This window comes from Mustela erminea, chromosome 2, assembly GCF_009829155.1.
Source record: "Mustela erminea isolate mMusErm1 chromosome 2, mMusErm1.Pri, whole genome shotgun sequence".
In the NCBI taxonomy this organism is placed as follows: Eukaryota; Metazoa; Chordata; class Mammalia; order Carnivora; family Mustelidae; genus Mustela; species Mustela erminea.
The window spans coordinates 17,960,044-17,976,563 of NC_045615.1; the positions used below are offsets into that span (position 1 = coordinate 17,960,044).

Here is a 16,520-nt window from a genome sequence, read left to right on the forward strand (position 1 = left end):
TTCTCCCCTAGAGTCCTCAGAAAGGAAGGCAGCCTTGCCCAAACCTGGATTTTAGCCCAGTAAGAACCACTCTGGACTTCTGAACAACAGACTTATAAGTCTGTGTTGTTTTAAGCCACTAAATTTGTGGTAATTCTTTGGAGTGGCAATGGGAAACCAATGAAATTCTCATAATAATTCTATGAGATACACACTATAATCATCTCCGAGTCACAGATGAGCAAACTAAAGCACCGTTTCTCAAAGATATACAACCACTGAAGTGTGGTGCTGGGGTTTGAGTGCAGACAGCCTGATTTCAGAGCCCATGCACTGGAAGCCTCCTGATGTCCAGCTTGGGGTTCTAATACATTGCATCTTTAGAGTCATATTGCCAATAGTTCCACCTTTAAGACCCTTGAGCTCACCTATGGATGTGCCTAATGCCCAGTCCTAGAGGTAGGGCACAGGCTTCTTTTAATGCCTTCAAAGTTGGTACAACCACCAACACCAACCCATTGGTAAAAAATGTAGCCCTGGAAGTGTGCCCAGTTCCAAAAGCTTAAATAACTGGAAGCAGTACCTTCTGCTAGTGCTATATGTTGTCAAGATAAAAAAAAATTAATAAATTGTAAATCTTATGCCGTTTGGGAAATATTTTTAAAATTGGGATATTTTATTTTATTATTATTATTTTACATATATTTTAAGATTTTATTTATTTATTTGACCCAGAGAGAGAGAAAGCACAGCAGAGAGAGCAGCAGGCAGAGGGGGAGGGTGAGGGATAAGTATGGTTTCCACTGAGCTGGGAGCCCGATGTGGGGATCTATCCCTGACCTTGGGATCACGACCTGAGCTGAAGGCAGATGCTTCACAGACTGAGCCAATCCAGGTACTCCCCACCCCCAAACTGGGATTTTTTTTTTTTAATTTTTTATTTTTTATAAACATATATTTTTATCCCCAGGGGTACAGGTCTGTGAATCACCAGGTTTACACACTTCACAGCACTCACCAAAGCACATACCCTCCCCAATGTCCATAATCCCACCCCCTTCTCCCAAACCCCCTCCCCCCAGCAACCCTCAGTTTGTTTTGTGAGATTAAGAGTCACTTATGGTTTGTCTCCCTCCCAATCCCATCTTGTTTCATTGATTCTTCTCCTACCCACTTAAGCCCCCATGTTGCATCACCACTTCCTCATATACTATGCAGCCACCAAACTGGGATATTTTAAAAGCAAATATCAAATCAGCTCTTGTAGAGAAAAAAAATTTATAAAATTTGAAAATACCTGACACGAAAATGTTTAAGCAAGTTCTTTAGCAGTTTTAAGCTATTCCAAGAAAGCTCCAAAAAATGGGCATATACGAGTCTTAGCTCTGTGCTTGACTCTCAGAAAACAAGAACAAAATCCAGGGAACAAGTAAATGCATAAATATTGAATCAGCATATGGACATACATATGTGTTTTACCATCCACACTTTGAGCAAAGATGTCCTCAAATATTTTGGAATCTATGTTTGGTTATTATTATCACTTTAATTTAATAGAAGCTTCTTTGTGAGGTGAGGAAGTGCTGTCTTTGCTTTATTCCCTGACTTCTGTCCATACTTTTGGCCTCATGAACAGAGGTGGTGGAGCAATGGTGGTTAGGAACCCTGGCTTTGGAATCTGCACTACCTGGGTTTGATTCCAGTTCGCCTGCTTGTTACTTGGATGACTTCCATCCAGTTAGTTAACTTTGGTGCCCTCATTTAAAAATAGGCATCGTAATGTTTACCTCTTATTTTACAGTGAGGATCAAAGGCATAATGTATATAAGCATTGCCCGGCCCATAGAAAGCACTCAAGAATGGTCACAATATAAAATTCACATTTATCATCACAGACTGACTCTTGTTTCTGATGTCATCCAGAAAGTATAACATGCAAGTCAGATACCCATCTTTTTAGAATATCATCCTTCTAGAAAACAGAAAGAAAAATAGTCATTATAAACTATTTGAGTCTCACATATGCTTTACATTAGTGAGTCCATTTAGAAGGCTTGAATTCATCTTGGTTCTTAGGAAGTTGGAGGATGAAGGAAAGATCAGATTTTAAACTTTAAGTGAGAAGATGGAGAGAAGGGGTCAGTGGTTTCCACCATAGTCTCATCAGAGTGGAGAAGGTGACTTATTACTAATAAGCGTCTACTTTGTGCCCAACGCTTTACATATATTATCTCACTAATCTTCTTGGCAGCCTTTTGGAAGTGGTATGAAGACCACCATTTTACACATGAGTGAAATGAGTCACTGAGAGGCCCAGTTTACTTCTTTCAAAGTCACACAGGGTATGCTGGGATTCAGACACAATATACTGTGCAGCCTTCAGGTAGGACTATTTTCCCAAACAGTCCTGAATGATAGCATATGATTATGAAAGAAAATGCGTGTTACTCACTAGAAATGAGTAATGATTTATACTGAAAGGGTTATTGAGCAGCAAACAGCACACGGACATAATTTTTGTAATTATTCTGTCACACTGCAAAATAATTTTTCTTTAACGACATAATCAGCCCATTTCTGGCTGAGTCAAGCACCTTCTGCTAGCTTGTTGCTTCCCATTATGCTACTTTGAGGACAGAGGGCAGCTTACAAAGGCAATTTTTAAAGCAAGTGTTCCTCGATGGTGGTCAACATAATTTTTACTCCATCCAGGAATATTACAATTTGGAGATCAAGGAGCCGTTAAGAATCAGCGCTGGAGATGAAAATCCTCACAAAATCTAAAGTTGGACTTTCTAATTTGTTCCAGAATGACAGAAGCCACCAGTCAGATTCTCAGAACCACCAGAACAGATTGACTTGCCTATAGGACATCACACATAATCTAGGTCAGGAAAAATACTTCATATCTTATTATTGAAATTCCTCATTGCTTTCCCTTCCAAAATAATGATATGTCAAGAATCATTTGACATAGGATTGCAAATAGAGCAAAAAGAATTCGTGTTTGTATTAGGACATATACCGACTGCAATTACTATGTAAATAATTTAATTATTTTCTAGTTTCATATTGATTTTAAGTAACCAAGACTCCCTTTTAAGGTTTCAACACTGACTTACCATTGTCTTCAACAGAGAAGTAGAAGATATCCTTTGTTGCTCTGCTGCCTTCATTCAAGACATAGCAGATCTTCCTTTCATCAATGTCAGCTAATAAAAGAGCAAGTATCACTCATCATATTGGCACAATAGAAAACGAGTATAAGAACTTCAGTGGTTTAAGGCATGAAAATATGACAATAAGGAAATTTAAAAATGATTAAATGCATACAAATCTAACTTTTAAAAAATGATTAAGTGAAAATGAATTAAATTTTTTCTTAAAGTTACGACAAAAATAGAACGTTAGATTAAACTTTTGTTACTGTGCTATGTGTATGATCTGTAGGATAATCCCCAACAAGAAAGACATTCCAGTGATCCATGTTTTACAACACCCTGGCCCTCTATGGAAAGCTGAGCCCAACTGGTTCTGTATAAGCCTGGAGCTTGGAATGACAGTGGTTATTCATTAACTATTAGTCAAATGAATTTAAGCAAGAATAACTGCAGTATTCTAAGAAAAAAGAAAATGGGAATAAAATCACGATTTTGTTATTACCTATTCTCTTGGATTTTTAAGATTTGTCACTTGGTTTGTAATTGTGTTTTTCTGGGTATGGATAACTATTAGTATATTAAAGACAGTATGCATTTTGGAGGTATTTATTTATAAAGATAATTCTTATAAAACCACATGATTTCATTGGCTTTAGAAGCAATTCTGAAAATGTAACTGGACTATTTTTTAACCCTTTATAAGTTTTAATCTAAGATTGCATTCCATGTATCTTTTCACATCTCATACATAAAGCTACATGAAATAGTTTTAAACAATGTAAAGAGATGCCAAAGACAGCAGGTGTCACATTACTTGGGAAAACAGAGGAGCCTGCTTCAAATTCACCATGTAGTGATGACAAATATATTTTTAAAAAGTTCTTTAAAACATATCTCACCACCCAGTTAGGAAAATTTAGTTTTATGCTTTTTTTTTTTTTAGATACATAAGTTACATTTGAATACTACAATAAAATGTGCAGTGTAATATTTATCTCCCAAACCTAAATACAAAAAATATCATCTTCAGAAATCTAAACTTACTGATAAACCAGGGAGACAATTCCTAGGTTTGTCATGACTTAAAATTTGCAATTAAACTGATATTACCAAAATTAATGTAATCTTATCTTACAGGGGGATTTCAGAAGCAGAAACTGTCCACCTGCATTCTGCAATTTTAGGGCATAACTACCAGCTTTACTAGATGTCCGAGAGTTAAATGGGCATCCTGATGAGATGGCTGGAAAAGGACTAGTTGCCCTCTTTTACTACCAGAATAATCTCATATTCCACCGTATTTCATTAGAATCAAAATCTTTCTGTCAGTGGGCTGAGGTTGGGAAAATTTTATACAGAATTGGGAGATCCGATCTGCTCAAGGAGAGGGACGGAGGCATCAGGGACATTGTTACTAACCTTGCACAAACACTCGCGTGCTCTGGTTTCCAAGGCCAGTGTTGATAATGAAGCCATGTTCTGGTCCTCTGGTCACTCTATACTTCAGAAACCCCTGGAAGCTGTCTTGATCCTCTGCCCTCAAAGATCTGTTGGTAATCAGGAAGCTCACGTGTCCAGTGTGAAGGCGCTTCAAGGGTGACACGCCTCTGTCAATGGCAATCTGGGAGAGTCTGTTGTCTAGAGGGTTTATGTGGATCCTCATTACCTGAGGTTTGTGTGTCTCTAGGACAGTGTCTGGGAAGACGTAGAAATCAGCATGAGTGCCATCTGTCACAGTGAAGGAGAAACTGTCTTCAGTTGTCTTGCTCCCATCGTGCCAGTAGCTAATCAGGTTCTCATTCAGGTCCCGCTTGGTGAAGGTGGTCACAGGATGACTGCCATTATACAAAATCCTACCATGGATGGGGAGCTGGGTGACAGTGAAGAGGAGAAGATCATCGGGAGTATCCTTGTCTTCCACTGTCAACTCAAAGGGAGTTAAGTGTTTGCCTTCCCCTTTGTGCAGTACTAGTTTATGGATGGTTAGGATAGGTTTCTTATCATCCGCATCTGTGATGAAGATCCTGAAGGTTCGGAACACGTGGCTGAGTCCATCAGTCACTTGAACCTCAAAGCTGTCGGTCTTTATCTCATCATTTGAAGTGTGGGCATAGAATATTTTGTTGCTAGCCAACTGAAGCTGAGTGAAAGAGGCAATGGGCTTCCCAGGGTGGTCGGAGCTCTCCAGGTGCCCAAGGCTAGGAGCCTGTGTGATTCTGAAGTGAAGCTGTTCATTGGAGCTGTTGAGGTCACTGGGGCTAAGCAGATTGGTGGTAAGGGTCACTCTGCCACCTTCTGTCAGGGTCAGCCCTTTGCTAACCACCTCAGGGAAGACCCTGTCTAAGCTCCCAATGGTGATGTGGAAGTAGCAGCCTATCAAAGGGTTAATCCCATCAGTCACATCGAACTTGATAATGTCAAGAACTCCATCTAGGCCTGTGTGGGTGTAACAGATGAGGCTTCTGTCAATCTCATCCTGGGTAAAGTTCATTCCTAGGGTGAGGTTATTTCTCACCTCCCCTCTGGGTTTTCTCAGCCGCTGTAGAAGCCCTTGTTGAGGCCCTGAACGGAGGACAAAACTGAGGCTCTTTTTACTGGAGTCCAAATCTGTGGCCTTAAGGACCCAATTTGTGATGACCTCAGTGTGTCCAGTCTCTACTTCCAGTCCAGCATTGGTGGTCAGTCGAGGGGTTTCATCATCCACCAGGATCACCATAATGGGAATCTTCCTGTGGGTGGTATGCTTGCCATCACTCAGCCAGACCTCAAAACTATCCTCTGTGGTCTCAGAGTCATCATGCTCGTACACAATAGTAGAGGCCTCCTGGATTTCCTGTAAGGTGAAGCTGTGGATGGGCTGGCTGCCTGTGGCCAGCTGCTGGACAATTCGGCCATGCTGAGGGAGGGCTGTGAGCTGAAAGTGAAGCTCATTTGGTGGCAAGTCAGCATCTGCTCCATTGAGCAGTGGGGTGTCTATGACCAGGCTCATCCCCTCTAATACCACAAACTCACCGGCGAAGAGTTCAGGCTGCTCGTCATTGGTGGGTAAGATGATTATAGGGAAGAAGACATTTGGGGAAAAGTTGATGCCATCGGAACAATGAAAGGTGAATTGATCTTTTTGTGGCTCTATCCCCTTGTGAATACTCTGTACATAACTGATATGCCTCGCTTGGACATCTTTGATAGAGAAAGCACTGATGGGGCTACCAGCCCGTGATTCTTTTGAGCCAGGAGCTGGTGCAATGTTTTCCAGGTAGCCAGAGGCTGGCTGACCAGTCACTGTGCATAGGATTTCATCTTGGGGTGTATCCACATCTTCAATATTGAGATGTCGTAAGGTCAAGGGACTCTTACCGCCTTCATCAACAATATAAGACTCCCCCACCAAGACTGTGGGTGCCACATTATCCACAGGCAGCACAACCACTTGCACCCGCACTCTCTCCACTATGCTGTCTCCCACCACCCATTGATAAGAATCCTTGGAAAGGGTGAGGCTAAAGGTATCATGTTGTTTCTGGAAGCCAACTTCACCCCCAGTGTGGACATAGACTACTGCCCCACTGATGAGGTCCTCTTGGGTGAATCGTCCTGTAGGTAAACCATTCACTAGAAGAGTACCCAATTTGGGACTATCCTCCATAATGAAAGATAGCATCAAGTCACCTGTACCCTTCTTTATGCCACGTATCATGCCTATGGTGATCCTAGTGGCTCTTCTCTCTAGTACATCTATGGAAACATCTAATAATGGACTACCTGTAATAGAGATCCTGGGATTTTTATAAGCTGCAGCAGGATGCACAGAAATCTGGACGGTGATGGGTACGTGGTGCACCCTGTCACTTACCTCCAGATGAAAGTTGTCGTTGGTAGACTGGTCTCTGCTGTGCTGGTAAGAGACCTTCCCATTAATAATATCAGCTTGCATGAAAAGTTCCCCTGGAACCATATGTCTATTTAAGTAGTGCAGGTGTCCATGTTGGGGACCCCAGACTAATATGAAGACAATCTGGTCAACATCAGTGTCAGGGTCTATGACATCCAGTTCATTACTGCTGAGGATAAAATTTCCTCCCTCTAAGAGAGTAAAGCCTCTGTTGGTGACTTCTGGAGGCTGGTTGTCTATAGGTTTCAGGAATAATGTGAATGTTCCAGGTACACTGTTGCCTGCAGCATCCTCCACTTGGTAGGTGAACTGTAAAACCCGTGGTATGACACCCAGCTTCTTCTGTGGTGGCTGGTAGGCAACTTTATGGAGATTTACCTGGGCCTGGGTGAAGTTCATGATGGGCATATCTGGTGAATCAGTGAGCACAATTTCTCCAGCCTGGACTTGGTGGTTGTCATCTGTGTCAGTTGGGGGTGTCAGTAAGGTGTACCACAGATTCTGGTCATCTGAGTCCTGGTCAATATATTGGAGAAATTTCTTCTGGAAGTAAGTGAGTTGGTACTGGTGCACAGTCATTTCTAGGGTAGTTCCTGGAAATAGTTCTGGACTCTGCAGATCCACTGGTTGGACCTTGATGGTGAAGAAGTGCTGGTTGGATAGGTTGGGTGGGTCATGGTCATCTTGTACATGGAAAGTCAGCTGAGCCATTACAGGTTGAGGGCTATGGGGTCCAAGATGGCGGTAGAAGAGTTTCCCTTCCATGATGTCTTGCTGAAGCCACTCAGTCACCACCTTCTCATAAAGTCCTTCTTTTTCCACATAATACCAATCTTCATCTTCAGGGGACAGAGGTGGTTTAGCCTGCCGCAGGAACATCTCCCCCAGGTGCTGAGTTGAGTAAGAGGAACCAGGGGCCAGATCCCACCCTCTTTCTTCCTTTTTTTCTTCTAGAGGCTGGTCTTCCAGCACGAAGTGGATGGTTGAGTCATCAGAGTCAGGATCAGTAGCACTCAGGACAAAGGGGGAAATCTGGACCACCTGTCCTTCTGTAATTGAGAGCCCGTTGTTGGCCTTGACCTTTGGTGGTTCATCATCAACAGGTATGATGGTGACAGGGAAGAGGAATTCCACCTGGTGGCACCCATCCTCCATCCGAAAAATGATATTATCACTGTAGGTGTTGCTGCCGTCATGCTGGTACACCACTCGCCCTGCTGCCAGGTCTTCTGGTGTGAAATGCTTACACCCAGCTGGTGCCCCAAGCACCACCAGCTGCCCGTGCCTCAAGCCCCTTACTGCAGTTACTATCACCTCTTTTAGGTTATCATGATCCCCAATCTGAAGGCTGTGGGTGCTGGACAGAGGCTTTAACTGACCTTCAAATAGAAGCAGTCCCTGGTTACATCTAGCCACTGGGGCCAGGGTGTTTATGGGTTTCATTATCACCGTGAAGGCAAAGGGGTCTGAGGTGGCGCCATCTCCGTCCACCACCTCCAGCTCCAGCTGGAAGAGGTGCTCTGAATCCAGTTTCTCTGTTGGGGGCTGGTAGGCAATTTTCAGGTTTCGTAGCTCACGCTGGGTGAAGAAAGAGACTGGAAGACCCAGGGGGTCATCAGTGCTGACTAGGTACCCCTGGTGCCCTGGCGTGGTTGTGCGGGCAAGGCGAATGTTGAAGACCAGGTCATCAGGGTCAGACTCCTCGTCATCTGCAGCCAATGCGTCAGGGGTTAGGGCTGTTAGTAAGAACTGACTGACCTCCATCATCATCAGGGCCGCAAAGCTGGGCCTAGGTGCAGTGTTCTCTACTCCCTCATGGATGCTCACCAGCAGCTGGAAGTGCTCGCGGGACAGCACCTCCTCTGACCCAGCGCCTCCGTCCTCTGGCCCTAGCAGCTCCGCCATTAGGGGCACATAGTCCCGATTGGGCGACAGGATAGTGGCAGTATGCTGATACCGCACCCCAGCTCTGACAAAAGCCTCACAGTCTACCCTCTTGCCTCTGGGGAGAGGAGTCCCCATGGCGTCCACCAAACGTCCATATTTGGGCAGCGGACCGCCCTGGGGAGGAAGAAGGGTGAGCCAGCACCTGCTGGTGGTAGAGGCTCCGTTCCCCAGGGAGGCAAATTCCAGCACTCTCCGGTCGATGGCTTGGCTCCAGCCCCGCAGCCTCTCCACCGACAAAGGCCTGTTGCGGGTCACCAGCTCCGGCTGGGAGAAGACCAGGTCCACATTCAGCGTGAAGGGCCGTACCAGCGTGTAAGTCGGGGCGTCATAGCGCAGCTGCAGCCGCACCCGAGCGCGTCCCGGGCTTCGGGAGCCGAAGTGAGTGTACTGGACCTGGCGGGGCCCGAAGGTGCAGGGGAAGCGGCCAGGGGAGAGCGCACCGTGGCTCAGCGGCAGGGTGTCCAGCACCGTCACCTCGCACTGGTGCCCGGGCTGCACTCGAATCACCAGGTCCCGGAGCGGATCGAGCCAAAGCGAGCGGCCCGCGGGAACCCGGAGTCCGGGGTTAGCGATCAGGACGCTGGGGCTGTCGGGGTTATTGCAGGCCAGTGCATCCCAGGTGGGCAGGTAGAGCGCAGGGTGGGGTTCAGTCCCAGGCGAGGGTGATTGTCCCTGTAGCACCGGGCAGCTCAGGAGCACGCAGGCGAGAGCCGAGAGAAGCTGCCGGGGCGTCCCAGCGGGGCGCGGAGAAGTCCCAGCCATGGGACCTTGACGCTGGGATACCTGGAGAGTACGCTGTCCAGAGAGGGCCGGCTCAACTGCAGGTGCAGGCTGGGGAGGAGGAGGCTGCTGTCCGGTCCGGAGCCGGGGCGCGGACTCAGCAGGAGCCAGTGGCCATGCTCCAGCTGTGGCAGGTAAAAGCAGCGGGGAGAGAGGGCTATGCTCACCTTCTGCCCTGCCCGCGTCCCAAGCCTCTCCTCGGCTGGCTCCGGGGACCGCCTAGATATGCCCCAACGCCCGCAGACCTCGCGAGGGTGCCGGAGTTCGCCCCTCTGCTGCTTTGTGCCTTTAACCTCGCTACCTTACTGACCTTCGTGCCGGGAGGGGTAGTCGGCCACTGTGCAGCCGCGGCTGCCTGCTTCAAACCATCTGCTTGGGATATTCTCCCCGGGTGTCTCGAAGAGATTGTTCTTTAGGACTGGGAGACAGACAGCGACTGTACCCGGGTCAGTTCTGTGCGTGGAAGACACTGCGCTCCCGCGGTCCATTCATCCAGGCAACGGTGTTTCTGATAGCGGGGAGAGCCACCATTCCTCTTCCTTACCGCTGACAGGCGTGCATTTTCTAGCCAAAATTGAGTCTCACTTCGGACATAAAAGAAGCTGGTGGGAGCTATTTTGCAAATAGGATTTTCTAGCTGCCCGTCTGATGAAGTAGCTTATTCCTAGATCTTGTAATTCTGTGCTTCCAAAATAACCCTGGCATTTTTCTTCACTCAGTTCTGGAGGAAAAAGATTACCATCCAGGCTGGAGAACTTGAACGGCTTTTAAAATCTGTTTTTAATCAGTGGGTCTCACATACCACACAACCCAGTGTGCAGATTGGCTTCCTTCCATTTTTTTTTTTTTTTTTTTTTAGAATGTGGTTTCCTTATCTGATCAACAGTGACTCCTTCTGAGTTTATTAGATATGCTGTATCCTAAATACTTCCTTTGTAGAAAAATATATAGTAGCCAGAGGCTAGAATGTCAAGAGAAACAATAGCAGAGAAAATAACCCAGGTACTTGGATCAATTTCTGTGAATTAATCTATTTAACACTTGGAATGGAATTAGGCTTGCTCTTTGTGGCTTTTAGTTAAAGATGCCTCCCCTGGGTGGGTGTAATGTTAGCTACTTAGTCTCATATCTTTTTTTTTTTTTTTTAAGATTTTATTTATTTATTTGAATGAAGAAAAAAAAGAGAGAGAGAAAGAGAGTGCACAAATGCAGGGAGGGGCATATGATGGGGGTGGGGGGAGCAGCAGATTCCCTGAGCTGAGCCTGGAGGGGATGGAGCTCAATCCCAGGACCCTGGGGTCTTGACCTGAGCCCAAGTCTGATACTTAGCGACTGAGCCACCCAGGTGCCCCTTCATGTCTATTTTTTCAAATATTAGGGGTGTCCATTTAGGCACAGGGCCGATTACTCTGTTCCTGTAATTAAAATTGTAATGAGCTGCAGAAGGCCACAGTTGAGCCGATCTGGGTGTGAGCAGCGCACTGGCAGGAAGGCGGTGATTGTGAACAGAGAATGACATGTATGCGCTGTGTTTTGGGGAGTCTGAGGGGAAGCAGGTGTTTGGCCTAGAAAGAGGTTTCTCAGAGCGGATTTCCTGTGAAGTTAATGTATCTTGGGCTTAAGATTTGAAGCATAAATAAAAGTTTTAAAAAATGTGTTAAAAAATTGTAATGTGCTATCTTATGCAATTAATATAAATGTGAGACCTGATGTCAGTGAAAATAGTTGTGTTCTAAGTTATAATGATAAAATATGGCTTCGAGGGGAATATATGTATACAATGTTATCCTCAAATTATTTTATTTTACTGTGCTGCAGAAGCCTGTCTTATGCATTTCAGCAGCAGCAGCACTGACTCCCAGAGCAGAAATAATCTGCTTTTGGCTTGAAAGCATTAATATTCTCTTTAAATATTTAATTTAGCAAGTGAAAGGCCATGGGTCTATATAATCCACAAGATGGAATGCTAGTACACCTCATCAGCACAGATTAGGCAGATTTGTTCATATAATTGAATATTAAGAGATAGTAAATTTGAAACAAAATATTTAGCGAATTATGCTGGTCCAGTGTGTCCAGAAATTATTTTAAAAAATATTTTAAATTGAAGCAGGTAAAATTCCATCGTAAATGAAAGAGAAATTATATTTCATAATGCTACTGCCTTGTCCAAAGGATAGTTTTTATATAATAGAACTTTTTGCATGTACTAAACTTTACCAAATGAATATTCCTGTATGAGTATAATTTTGATTCCAGTCCAAGCACCACTCACCCTGGGCAACTATGTTGTCCATGAGCTATTTTTATTATAGAGATGAGGGTAGGGACTGCAGGTGACAGAAAACTAAGCTACTAGGTTTTTAATTTTGTCCTCTGATCCTCCCCTTCCAGTTAACATTCTTTCTACTGTTCTGTTCTCCCTACCAAAGCTTCTTAAAAGTGGGGTTTCGTTTTTCCTGTTATCTACATAACTTTTTCTCCCACTCACTCCTGCTTAGAACACTCCAGTCTGGTTTCCACTTTAAAAACATCAATAAAATTCTATGTCAGGTCATTAATAACCACTATGTGGCAAAATCCCATGACTATTTCTCGTCTTGTCCATTTGCCACATCCTTCTGGTTTTCCTCCTTCTTTGTGGTTTAAGTCCATCTTCTTCAGAAAGTCTTTTTCCTATGCTCCCCAAGCCATATTAAATCGGTTTGTAATTCTGCATTTGGGGATAACATGATTAAGCTGCATGAGAGCAGGGAGCATGCAGTATTGACCCATGATAGCCATTGATGCCAAGGAGTTGTGCATAACGGGTACATAAAAGTATTTACTGTTTGAATGAATAAGAAATTGAGAAGTAGTAATTATGTACTGTGAAGTCTAGGTGCCAGGCAAGCAAACAAACAAAAAAAAACTCACAACAAAAACAAGAGAAACCAAACCAGTACAAGTATAAGATAGCCTCTTTTGTAATCGAAACAAGTCCATCTGCCTGATGGGCAGCAAAGACAATCACTGAGACACTGGGCACCGAAAGAAAGGGTTGATTTTGGAGGCAGCCCAAGAATAGCTGGAGGAGACAGGAGGGCAAACATCTGATCCACCCTGCTGCGAGAGGAAAATCAGGGAAATTTAAAGACAAATGGGAAAGGTCTGGGTAAAAGTTGCAGCTGTGCTTATCAGTCCTGTTAACCCTTTGGTTACCAGTGTCAATCCCCACTGTCTTTTGATTATGGCTCATTCTTGAGGGAATTGGGATAATGACCCTTCTAGTTACTTCCTGCTAAAATGGGGCAAAGAGCAGAATTAGAGGAATGGAAACTCTTTGCATTCATTTAGAAAACTTTAGCTCCAAGTTGAAACCCAATATTCTATGTTACCAGGATTTTTGTACTTTGGTTTGTTGTTCTTATACTATTTTATCTAGGGCCTTGGGGGAGGTCTGTTATAACCAACAAATTATTGTACCTGTCCACAGATTTCTTTTGTACTTGTCCACGGATTTCTCTGGACCAGAGGCTTGCTGGTCCAAGCAGCATTTTTTTGATGCTCATTTATTCTCTTTTTCCAGTTTATTTGGGTCTTCAGGAAGGAGTTTAATTTCCATTAATGCCCAAGGCTTTGGACACTGCTTATGTGACTTTTGCCACAAATGCATCTCTGTCGTTGCTCTGAATTATTAGTGATAATCCAAACCTAGGAATGATCTTGCATAGTGTTTTCGTAACTTAAGGCCTTCTTTGAACAGCATGGAAGAGCTTCAACCTCGTCTGTAGAGTTCTCTATAAATACCTGTTGTATTTATAAAAATAAAATAAAAAATTACCTGTTGTTCTTGGTATCCTGGCAAAATCTATTTGCCAGTCTCCTCCAGGTTTGAGGTCTCTGAGTTGTGTACCTTTTTAAATGGGTAAGGACCCAGTCTTAGGATTGTTTTTAGCACAAATACCACATTTTTTTTTTAAAGATTTTATTTATTTATTTTACAGACAGAGATCACAAGTAGGCAGAGAGGCAGGCAGAGAGAGAGGAAGAAGCAGGCTCCCCGCCAAGCAGAAAGCCCGATGTAGCGCTCAATACCAGGACCCTGGGACCATGACCTGAGCCGAAGGCAGAGGCTCTAACCCACTGAGCTACCCAGGTGCCCCACAAATGCCACATTTTAAAAATAGTTCTCCAAAGACTGGGACCTGCAATATACCCTGGGTCCATCAAAGAGTAGCATCTCACCCATCATAGGAGCTTTGAGGAATAAGTTAAATATTTCTCCCATAAGATGTTCTGGGATAAGGATTCATTGTATTTCCAGCTGGTTCTATTGCTGGCATGGTGTTTGAATCCTCATTCCTTTGGTCTTTTTGAGTCCTCCAAGGAATATTGCAGTTGATAACTTTAGTTAAATCTGTGCCTGGTGCTAAAGCCATTACAGAGGTTTTTGGATCTCTGCAGAGGCTGCAGAGCCTCTGGCTTGGTAGCGTGATCTGCCCAGGTGTTCTCTTGGGCAACCAGTCTGATTTTTGGTGTTCTCAGTGGTGGACAACAGCTGCTGGGTCACTATTGCACCCAGATTTTAATGATCTTTGATCCATGGAACTGTTCTTGTCCATAAACATCTAAACTTTGGGTTTTCTAGGGGCAGACCCGTCATATCAGAATGGCTGAAATCAACTTGCTCAATTATCTGTAGGTCTCTGGGGATCTTTGAGCGGTTTATACAGCAACGGCCTAAACATGGGCCATGGTGGCAGTTTTTCTCTGAAGTTTATATCAAGCTATATAGTTTCAGTTTGCAGGGTTTTAAGAAAAAGAGTAGTTTCATTACTCAATGATTCCAAGTCAAGAGAATGGGAGAAAACTAGAAATATTAGTGTGGAGAGTCTTGGCCAGATAATTGAGAACACCAGAATTCAGGATCTAACTCAGTTTTACAGGCAAACAGTAAGCTCTCACAGTTATCAGCATTAAAATCTAACATCCATAACAGTATGTTTACTAAAACATCATTTCTCTAAAATCACCCTCATTTCCAAAGATAGCGAAATTAGGACTAATTTGTTTGTAAAATAATTTGCTTGTAAAATGTTTGTAATAAACTTGGCCTAATTATTTACCTAAGTGCAGCAAAATAGTGATGGTCCATATAGGTTTTTGTTTGCTTGTTTTTTTAAAATTGGTTTTCCTGGAACTTTTCATAAGAAATTTCAGATTGAATTTCTAGTCGCCCCTTAAGGCTAAGAAGCCAAGCAAAATACTTGCCATCTGACTTCACCTGCAATACCTAGAGGTTTGGGTGAATACCTCTTTTCTTGAGGTCCGCAAAATACCCCGAGTTTCCCGCACCTGCCAGGAAGTGATTTTCTTTACTCACCTGGGAAGGCAGCTGGTACCCCTGGAAACAAGGTTATCAGGTCGATTCATTCGCTCCATCAAGTTAACCTTAGTTCCTTAAAGCTGCCTTGTCATAGCTGAATCTATGTAGATCTCCCTTAACTATGACATTCTGGGGAAAGCCTTGGTAAGATAACCAGTGTTTCCAATTGTGTCCTGACATAAGGAGAACAGATCCTTATTAAACTTATGCAAATAAATGCATTGCTATTGAAATAGAAGAATACTCACGAGGGAGTCTAAATTCTGGAGGGATCAGGTAGGGAAATAAAGATACATGTTTCATATTTGTTTACAAAGGAATGTTATACCAAATTTCCCGAAGTCATACATAGCCTAAAATCTGGGAAAGCGGGCACCTTGATGGCTCAGTGGATTAAGCCTCTGCCTTCAGCTCAGGTCATGATCTCAGGGTCCTGTGATGGAGCCCTGCATCAGGCTCTCTGCTTAACAGGGAGCCTGCTTCCTGCCCCTTCTCTCTCCCCACCTCACCCCCCTCCCCCACCTCTTAGCCTACTTGTGATCTCTGTGTCAAATAAATAAATAAAATATTTTAAAAAATTTAAAAAATCTGGGAAAGAAAACAATAGCAAACCAGCAATGTTTTAAACAAGAGTCTGTTTGAATGCCGTTTTCCCATTAGCTCCAATAGTCCAACACTGTTTAGTTTTGTGACCTTAAAGATACCAAAACTGTTATTATAATGCAATTGACAAGGAAATTCAGTGACATACAACACTTTAATAATTAGAATTACAGGTGATGACACCTCCCCCAAGGTGGTCGCGTCCAAAGACTGTTCCAGGAGGGTAGAGAATCCAGCCCTTTTGTCCAAATTCAGGGTGGTTCTGTAGGGTAATTCTGCATTTGGAATGCGTAGCAGAGTCAACTAAGGCTTCTGTTGACGCTTCACTTCTCACCTGATCTTGTTCTCGGACTCTCCCTTCTCCTCTGCAGGTGGGGCTCACTCCCTAGTTAACTTGTTTACATGCTAATCTCCATCATCTCATTCCTCATGACCATGCACAAAATTCCTATTCCAAAGGTTCCTTTTGCACAAAAGCCTTCTACAACTTTCCTTTTCTATTCAGAGTTTGTCCCAAGTTTTCTCTTTAAATAATCAGTCTTGCTTTCCTTGCATACAGTGTTGTTCCCCTACTATTTCTAGTAGTTTCAATTACATTTATTAAAATTATTCAAATCTATTTGCTATTAGATTACCCATAAAACTTTGAGGCATTTGACAAAGTTCTCAGGCCTTTTTTTCTTTTCTGACAAATTTTGCAATGAAGGTAACATGAACTTATTTGATTTTCAGTAAACACAAGCAGAATAAAAGTCCTACATTTAATGCTGATAATTTCACAGACATGTCC

General features: G+C 43.6%; 1 protein-coding gene across 3 annotated transcripts in view; it reads right to left on the reverse strand.

Annotated features, from left to right (window-relative positions):
• The window catches only part of FREM3 (FRAS1 related extracellular matrix 3), a 109,772-nt gene extending 99,202 nt beyond the window's left edge, over nt 1–10,570 (reverse strand). For 2 of the 3 annotated variants that reach the window (XM_032332391.1, XM_032332390.1), the window contains exons 1-2: nt 4,560–10,570; nt 3,102–3,191 (exon numbers count right to left, since the gene is read on the reverse strand). In XM_032332391.1, coding sequence (XP_032188282.1) covers nt 3,102–3,191; nt 4,560–9,741 — 5,272 coding nt within the window. In that variant the 5' untranslated portion in view covers nt 9,742–10,570. Of the gene's footprint in view, nt 1–2,763; nt 2,843–3,101; nt 3,192–4,559 lie in introns of those variants that run through there. The other variant, XM_032332392.1, reaches the window with a different exon arrangement.
• Nucleotides 10,571–16,520: the final 5,950 nt, after the last annotated feature.